Source organism: Rhinichthys klamathensis, unplaced genomic scaffold (assembly GCF_029890125.1).
Source record: "Rhinichthys klamathensis goyatoka isolate OS25496 unplaced genomic scaffold, OSU_Roscu_1.1 h1tg000245l_1, whole genome shotgun sequence".
Classification (NCBI taxonomy): Eukaryota; Metazoa; Chordata; class Actinopteri; order Cypriniformes; family Leuciscidae; genus Rhinichthys; species Rhinichthys klamathensis.
In genome coordinates, this window is record NW_026606767.1 from 400,001 (window position 1) to 409,019 (window position 9,019).

At 36.8% G+C, this 9,019-nt stretch overlaps 2 protein-coding genes across 3 annotated transcripts in view; one reads left to right on the plus strand and one right to left on the minus strand.

Moving 5' to 3' along the window:
* The window catches only part of nsa2 (NSA2 ribosome biogenesis homolog (S. cerevisiae)), a 7,829-nt gene extending 7,619 nt beyond the window's left edge, over nucleotides 1–210 (plus strand). Inside the window, exon 6 of the mRNA XM_056266121.1 lies at nucleotides 1–210. This exon is cut by the window's left edge and continues 90 nt beyond it. The gene's annotated coding sequence lies outside the window, so the exon portion shown is untranslated.
* A 2,200-nt stretch (nucleotides 211–2,410) lies between these two features.
* On the minus strand, nucleotides 2,411–8,045 carry tor1 (torsin family 1). Of its 2 annotated transcripts, none has more exons than XM_056266114.1 (5): nucleotides 7,747–8,045; nucleotides 5,520–5,785; nucleotides 5,217–5,392; nucleotides 3,888–4,015; nucleotides 2,411–2,799 (listed from the first exon to the last, which is right to left on the minus strand). In XM_056266114.1, the coding sequence occupies exons 1-5, from the start codon at nucleotides 7,931–7,933 to the stop codon at nucleotides 2,555–2,557; spliced, it is 1,002 nt and encodes a 333-aa protein (XP_056122089.1). In that variant the 5' UTR covers nucleotides 7,934–8,045; the 3' UTR covers nucleotides 2,411–2,554. The 2 variants fall into 2 exon arrangements, with proteins under 2 accessions (XP_056122089.1, XP_056122090.1); XM_056266115.1 differs by lacking the exon at nucleotides 7,747–8,045 and adding an exon at nucleotides 6,660–6,964.
* Between the last annotated feature and the right edge of the window lie 974 nt (nucleotides 8,046–9,019).

Here is a 9,019-nt window from a genome sequence, read left to right on the forward strand (position 1 = left end):
TGGAACTGTGCCTCTCGAGTACAGCCGGGAACGGCTCTTGCGTGGGATAATGTTGTTATTGTCAGTGTACTGGAAGTGTTGAAATCACAAGACCGGATGATATGCAGACAGTTGATGGAGTTTCGTCTTCTCATCTGGACCCAATGCTCACAAAAACATGTGGATCAGAAATAAAGTGCTGTTTATTTTCAAATAAAATTTTCAGCTGTTTCTCTTTGCATTTATTATTTTTTCATGAATGTTTCTGCATTCTGCGTTAAGGGGATAGTTCACCCGAAGACCTAAATTCATTCATCTTCGGAAACACAAATGAAGATCTTTTTGGTGAAATCTGAAAGCTTTCCGCCATCGACATTCGCCACTTTGACGCTTCTAAAAGTTCATAAAGAGATCATAAAACGAATCTATATGAATTGAGCAGTTTAGTCCAAATCTTCTGAAGAGACTCGATCGCTTTATATGATGAACAGATTTAATTTAGGCTTTTATTCACATATAAACATTGATCAGCGAACATAAACAGAAGCTCAACACGAGAATGAACCTCATTGGTTCTTGCTGAAGCTCAAACGTGTTGCGTAAGCTTGAGCTTCTGTTTACCACAGCTGATGTGTGAGTTCATGAATGTTTCTATGTGAATAAAAGCCTGAATTCAATCTTTTCATCATATAAACTCTTCAAAAAAAATTGGACCAAACCGCCCAATTCATATGGATTAGTTTTACAACCTCTTTATGAACTTTTTGAAGTATCAAAACGGTAGTTGCGTAGCTGTCGATGGCGGCGGGATAGAAATCTCTCATATTTCATCAAAAAGATCTTATGTGTTCCGAAGATGAATGAAAGTCTTACGGGTTTGGAGTGACATGAGGGTGAGTAATTGATAACAGTATTTCATTTTTGGGTGAACTATCCCTTTAAGAGAGCAGATATTTAATTTTGTTCTATTTTATTATGGTGGTACGTACCATGATATTGTGACATTATCAGACAGTATTACACCTGTATTTACATGGTATCCTGGGGCACTTCTCACCTGCCATTTAGATCATTCCGATGCCATAAACATTACGCAGCAAATTAATAATTTACAGACTCATTTTAGTGTGGCATTTAAGAGAAAGAAATGTGTCCATGCGAGCGTGTGTGTGAGTTTTGACAGTTAAAATTTGAATTCACGAACATTCCGTCAATTTAAATCTCAGGGATATTTTAGGATTTTTAATTGACTATTCTGGGAAAACCATAAAACCTCAAATTTCATAGAAAAATATCATAATATGATCAGCCAGAAGAACTGTGTAGAGTTTTGGTGGAGATACTCTAAACAAGTCTGCAAGAAAAATGTTCCTATTGGACTTAGGACCTTTCACTGACAAGCTTGGTGATTATAGGTAGAGTTACATAATGTGGCTCTCAGAATTACTAGAAAACCAACAAAATTACACATCAGATTGTGGAAACCCTGTCAATTGGACAAATACTAAGGAATTTTGAAATTGTGATTTTTAGCTATGGAATATTTTTTCAATCTGCTTTAAAGTATTACATTGGCTAGAATTTGAAGTGAAAACTTAATTGTTTCCAGCAATGTCTGTGACTGTGAAACGTATTCAGTTATCATGGACCACTGGAAATCTCAATAAAAAAGTAATATAAATTAACTTGCCAAAGTGTACAAAAATAAAATTCTCAAGACCAATCGAGTCTGTTTTGGTCATAAAGCTTTATCAAAATCAATATGTAGAATCCTTCAAGTATTTCTTTTTTTCATTTTATCTAGGGCTAGGTGCATCTCAAAAATTATTTTCATAAACGTTTCAAAAATGTGAAATTATGTTCAAACCAGATCATCAAATAATGACAAGTGCCTATAATATATTTTAAGACATACAGGCACTGTGATTTACTCAACAAAACCTTCAATCAGAACCAGTGGCACTAGAGTATTTGTGAAACTGCAACTTAAAATCGACAACACAAATCTGAATCCTGACAGTGATGAATTGGATAAACAAATGATCATGTTTCAATGAGATCCAGGTTAAGCTACAATTGTCTTCTAGCTAATGATCTTCTTTATCCAAAACAGCTCAACACATCGTTTTTCTTTTAAAAAGGCAGTAATAAATGTGATATATTTCAAGATAAAGGCAAATACTTTTTTCTCTCTCTCATGATAACAATTAATACAGATCAACATATAAAATCACCAATAGCCAGTGTTTTTTGGAGCTCCAATGTGCAAAGTCTTTAAAAAAAAGCTTCCTCCGCTACGTTATCTTCAACAGAAACACCCTTGAAAAGAAGGACTTAAGCAGCTGATGCGGCGTCAATAAAACAGTCCATTAGTGTATAAAACACTAGTGATTGAATAAAAAACATCTCACTTTAGAGTCTTTCGAGAGCATGGCATCATGTAAAGCTGTAATGTCTGGGGAGCAATTCCGCTCCAGTTCTTTCTATTGCAGAATAACAGAAGGGATTTCTGTGAAAAAAGCACACAGACGATAACCAGTTTGCTGTTTTTGAGTCTTTCTTTGTTCCCTCTCGCTCAAACATAGAAGTCCAGCCTGCTGGGGATGACCTTGCAGCCCTGCATGGAGAAGACGCGCTCCTCTTTAGGGAAGTAGTTCAGGTCGTGGGCCATCATCTCAACCACTTCTCTATCCGGGACGTGACCCTTGGAGACCATCTCGGACAAACCGCATTGAACGATGTGCTTGTACTCCAGAGGGAGGAACGGCACAAAGAAATCCACCAGGTTCTTATCGATTAAACTAGTGTGCCAGAAACCACCTGTGGATGGAGAGAAGAAAAACAAAACAAGCGTGTAAATGTTTACAGTGCCTCTATTATCCTATTTTAAACTTTCCTGATTTTGCCCAGTCTGTTGTGATTGGTCTACTCTTCTCTGATTGGTCAGATGGCTCAGTCTTTTGTGATTGGTCTACTCTGCTCTGATTGGTCAGATGGCCCAGTCTGTGTGATTGGTCTACTCTTCTCTGATTGGTCAAATGGCTCAGTCTGTTGTGATTGGTCTACTCTGCTCTGATTGGTCAGATGGCTCAGTCTGTTGTGATTGGTCTACTCTGCTCTGATTGGACAGATGGCCCAGTCTGTTGTGATTGGTCGACCGCTTGGTACAGCGCATGTCGGAAACGAAACGCTCATTAACATTCTCAATTTCAGTTCCAGATCTTCCTCAGCACTTGATACACAGAGTGATACAAACAGTAACAATGGCGTCAGTTTTACTGTATCAATTCCAGCGGAGTCCTCACACTTTTGAAGTGCATCAAAGTGGATTCGCAGCACTGAAAACAGCATCTTCTCGACACCACAAACAAACACGAACCAAACTCTTCCAGTCTCGGCTACAACTACAGTGTTTAAGGGTCAAAGTAGACGTTGTTCACAAGAAGCCAATAAAGACCATAAGCTGGCATTATGCTAATTTGTTACATTGTTACGTAACGTAGGTATGCAACAGGAAGTGAGACTGGAATTACTGACGACTCATTTCAGCAGTTCAGAATCGATTCTTGTTTTTAGGAGACGGTTAATATTTAAAAAATAACTTAATTTGTTGTGCACTTTAAAACTTTTACATTCCTTTTACACTCCTTTTTCATTCACAAACAGCTACATTTCACACTGCATGAAAGGTAACAAAAAATATAATGGGGCAATTAAATAAAAAAAAAAGACAATACATTTGTTGTGAGATCTTCATTATATTGGAAATCATCAACAAATTACAGTGAAAATAATAAACACAATTACTAAAAATGCACTCAGTTTAATGCATAACGATCCGATTGTCAAGAGAATTTTTGGCTCCATGTTTTAGCAGATGTGAGAAAGATACGAGGCATGTGACGTACTGTTTCTGTTGTTGAAGACGGACAGTGTCAGTGCCGTCTCCAGATCCTTCAGCTGCATCTCCTCTCGCTCTCTCCCGTCCCTCCAGAAATCCAGAGCCACCTGAACGATATTCTCACCGCCGGCGTTACTATAAAGACAAAAACAACTGGGTGTAAAAGGGTCCTCTGATAAATAAAAAGGCGTTTTATGCCATTTCAGAGCAAATACATAGCGGGCAAAAGTTTGGAATAATTAAAAAAAAAAAAAGGTTTTTCAAAGTCTCTTCTGCTCACCAAGGTTGCTTTTATTCGATCAAAAATATATACTACAATTTTTTTTATAAAGTTCCATTTCGAAAATTCTATTTGAATATATTGTAAAATTTAATTTATTTGTGATCAAAGCTGAATTTTCTGCATTATTACACCAGTCTTCAGTGTCACATGATCCTTCAGAAATCACTCTAATATGCGGATTTGCTCAATTATTATTGGTGCTCAATTATTCATAATGGTTATTATTATCAATGTTGAATACAGTTTTTTTGCTTAAAATTGATAGAGAACAGATCTTTTAAACTGTGATAATATTTCACAATATTGCGAATATTTTACTGTATTTTTGATCAAATAAATGCATATATATATATATAAAAATTGAAAAATATGTTTGGTCTGTACTAGAGGGCTGCATTGGGATTGAGTCCCGCCGGGTCCCGCGGGACCCAACGCAAATCTCGCGGGAGCGGGCGGTTTGAACTTTGTTGCGGGCGGGAATGGGCGGACAAAAAAAAACCCTGCGGGATCGGGAGGTAGCCTAACGACATGATGGAGATGTCAATGATGTGGAAAAGAACCTTAAACGAGGTATTTACAGCACAAAACCTGAGCAAGGCAAGTCTGACATTTACTATTCATCTTCCTGATCAGTGCGTCAGAATACATGCAGGCAAGGGAAACGAAACCAACAACCCCATGAATCTCTTTAATAATAGCAATACAAATACGCGCTTTTTTTTCCTGCGGGACGGGAGAAGACACAAAGTCAATGCATCTCTATTATTGTGCGGGAATAAATTCTCCAAGTTTTGCGGGTGCGGGCGGGAGTGGACATACATATTGCGGGAGCGGGCGGGAGTGTAACACATACGTTGCGGGAGCGGGCGGTAATGGTCAGAAATTCCGCGGGCGCGGGCGGGAGCGGGATGAAGAAAACAGTCCCGCGCAGGACTCTAGTCTGTACTGCCCATCAAGCACACTAAAAAATGGCAACTAGTGACCAATTGCATTAATTACATTATTTACAGATTTAAATTTTCTGTTTACACATAAGTACACAATAACACCGACCTGAGGAAAATGAAGATGGCCTGTCTGTACGATACTCCGTTCAGATTGTCGTAGAAGTCCAGGTAAGGCTTTATACTGTCGATCAGCCCGGGATGCATTTTATCCATTTCATCAAAGATGAACATGGACCGTGGGCAGATGGATACGTTCCCCTTTACCCACTCCTGTAACTGGGTCTAAATAATTGCAAACATACATTTTGTACAGATGTGACTTTAAAACATTTGACTGGTTGCATTTTGTTGTTGCAGTGAAATACATAGTCATTTCCATGTATTTACATATATTAAAAAAACACATTACCTTGTATGTGTTGATGTGCATCTCGTGAGGAAAGTGTGCCGTTGCTGTAAACAGATGAACAAAACTGCTCGACATCCCTTTCTCGTATATATTTTCGGCTATCAGCTGGCTCACGAAGTTCTTCCCAGTCCCGGTCCAGCCGTGGAGCGACAGAACCAGAGGTTTCTTCGGGTTTTCGTTCTTCATGAAGCCCGTGACGGCTTTCAGGATGACCTGAGCTGCAACGTGCTGCCCGTACAGCTTGGTGTCGAGGTCATACTTCAGTCCTGAGGACGAGAGGACACATTTACAGCAATCATATGCTTTATACAGAACAGCTGCACTTCAAATAAATAAATGCATGTATCAGACAACAAAACAAGTTTCATTGTTTGATGAATGTTGGCTGATCAAATCAAACAGATTCTGAAAGAAATCATGGGTTCGTACAGACACTGTAAAACGAAATCCTAGGACTAGTAACATCTCACTTATCAAACAATATCTTTATCTTTCAAATTCTAAGAAAGGTTAACAGATAAAAATATACTAATAAAACAAAATGGCAAAAATAAAGTATGCAATGACTATGGCAACATTAATCATTAAAAGGATACTATGACAAAGATATCGCTTTCCTTATTCAAACTGTTTTTTCCCCCATTGAATATGATGGACCTGAAGAATGAAAGCTGTATCATTTACTTAGATGTTTATTATATGATAACAATATCATGTTCACAGTCATGAGAAATGTCTTTATATCTATATCAGACAGGCTGCAGTGTTAATTTAATTTTGCATGAAAATGTTGTTTCATTGAAAAAAAAATTTAACTCTAATTTCATTATTGTCTTTCAATAATTCAAGCACTATATAAATGGGTTTTCCAGGACTTAATAAAAAAAAAAAAAAAAAGTCAAATTCAAGCACCTTATACAAACCCTGCAATAAGACAAGTTTCTTTCTTTACAATGATCATTTTAAAAATAAACACAATCTGGCTGTTATATTTAAAAAATAATAAATGTAAACCATTATAGAAACGGTAGAAAGAAGCATTAAGTGGCTTTTTGGTGCTTTTACGGGACATAATGCACAAATGCATGATCAGTGGATGATCAAATCCAACTATAGTATACATTGTGATCACATTTTCACCTGTTGCATTAAAGTTGACCCAGTTCTCATCACACGTTTCATATAAATAGCGATATATTGTCCTGCCTAGCATAGCAGCTCCTGTTCCCACCAGCAGTGATGTGGACACGGGCTCTATGGCCTCCACGATCAGCCCTGAGACCAGGATGCAGTGCAGTAAAGATGTCCATGGCCGAGCTTTCATTTTACTACATAAAACATCGATGCTTTTAATGGGAAACGGAGAAACAAAACAAAACAAAACCGAAGGCTCCAACTCACTCACAGACTGCACTTCCTACTTGAGGAAAAGTGACGACGATTGTGCGCGACGAATGACGCATGCGCGCAGCGTTCAGTTCAATAGTGCATGTTGATTGTCACTGGTCAATTTGCCACCAAAATCTTGCCAACCTGTATATACATGCTCATATTAAAATTATATATATGCAGACGAAGATTGGGTGAATTACACTCCAGAAGTGTCAAGTTAAATAAAATGAACTCAGGCTACTTGCAGATAAAAAAAACCTGTGAAAATCAGTCTACATAGATTAGTTATGATTTCGGGGCGAATCATATATTATCACTACATTTACATTTAATCAGTCAGCAAACGATCAATCTTTTATGCAAAGTGACTTACATCGTCATTCATTAATATGAATTGCATTCAAATTGATTGGGAACCAATATACATCTCCATCATCAGCACCAATACAAGAATTAGTGCTATAATAATAATAGTAGACTACATAATTACATATTTCCAGATGATGCATGATTATATATGATAGAAGTGTCCGTTGCATTGCATTTTTATGCTGATTTTAAACACTATCAGGAAGTAGCAAAATATCAATACAAGAAAGAGGCTGTTTAAAGTTAATATTCTACATGTCCTAGCTGTATATTTGTTTGGTATTCAAATGTAGGGAATTGATTAATGTAAATAAAGATAAATGTGGATTTAGTTCATTTTAATATAAGGGAAATGTGGCTTTATAGGTTATCATATGATCAACATTGCAACACTGGAATCAAACGCACATCCATATTGCGTCCAATAGCCTCCTACTACAAATATGACAAAACCTCCCGTTCAAACCTGTTTTGTTGAATGAGATCCACTCCGGTCTGCAGCACTCGTGGAAGTAATAGAGCACGTTCTGGTAACTGGCCAGAAACCCGGTGAGCGCGGCGGCCATCCCGACTGCGATGCTGGTGCTGATCGGCTCTATCCCCGCCGTGAGAGAGCAACAGCCCGCGAACACCAGCCAACACGCCAACCGCATTCTGGAGGACAGTCGAAATCAACAGCACATCAATATCCCAATGTCCTAATCCGGTTTAGTGAACGCTAAACAGAGTGATGAGCGACTTCCGTGAACCGAATCAAAAGAGTCCGTTTGGATCGAGCGCGCGCTGTGAGGAGTTCCACACTATGGCGTCACAGTATTCCGCTTGAAATGCGCATTTTAATAAAGATATAGTACCACTGCGAAAGCTGTAAAATGTGTCAATATTTGTATTTGTTTACAAAGCATCTGTTTTTTGGTTGCACTATATCCAATCAATGTTGGACTGACCTAGGTTCTCACATGTTTGATTCGGCAAATGTTGCACCGTTTCTAGCTACACTCTTTCAGCTTAAAAGAAATACTTTTTTTTACCATAATGATAATAAAAAATTGACCCTTGGAGTATAGGCCTATTGTTCATTTTTTATTTTATATGGCAAATTCTTCACTCATAAAGCAGAAGTTTGCTAATGGTATTTTATCCTATCCCCATTTTGAAATTGAATTAAACTCACTTATTAAATCTCTTTATTAGAATAAAAAAACTAAATATTATTAAGAAATATTTAAAAGTAAATCCATGTATTTAGAGGCTTTCCTAGTGTATCAGTGTTTGTAGTTATTGTATACAATTGTCTGTGTTCTATGTCGTTTCACAACTTATGTTTTGTTTATGTTGTTTTTGTAACTTTTTAGTTTTTTTATTAAATATATTATTAATCATTTTCAATTTGTTGTAAGATGTGTGTGAGTGTGTGTTTTATTATTTATAATTTATATTGATTGTGTGTGTATTACCTTGACAATGTTCTTGTGTATAACAATTATCAAAACAAATGTTAATGTTTGTAAACATTTATTTCAGTTAAAATCATTGTTTTTATTTTGATTAATATATTTGTTTTTTTAATATATGTTTTTATGTTTATTTATTTTTTATTTAATTTATTATTATTATTATTTATCCTAATGTATCCACTGTGTTTGTAAATCTTTAAAACCAATCGAAAATATTATTATAAAAAAATATTTCTCCAAATGTGAATAGTAGAAAATATCCGGCCCTCATTCTCAAAGAAA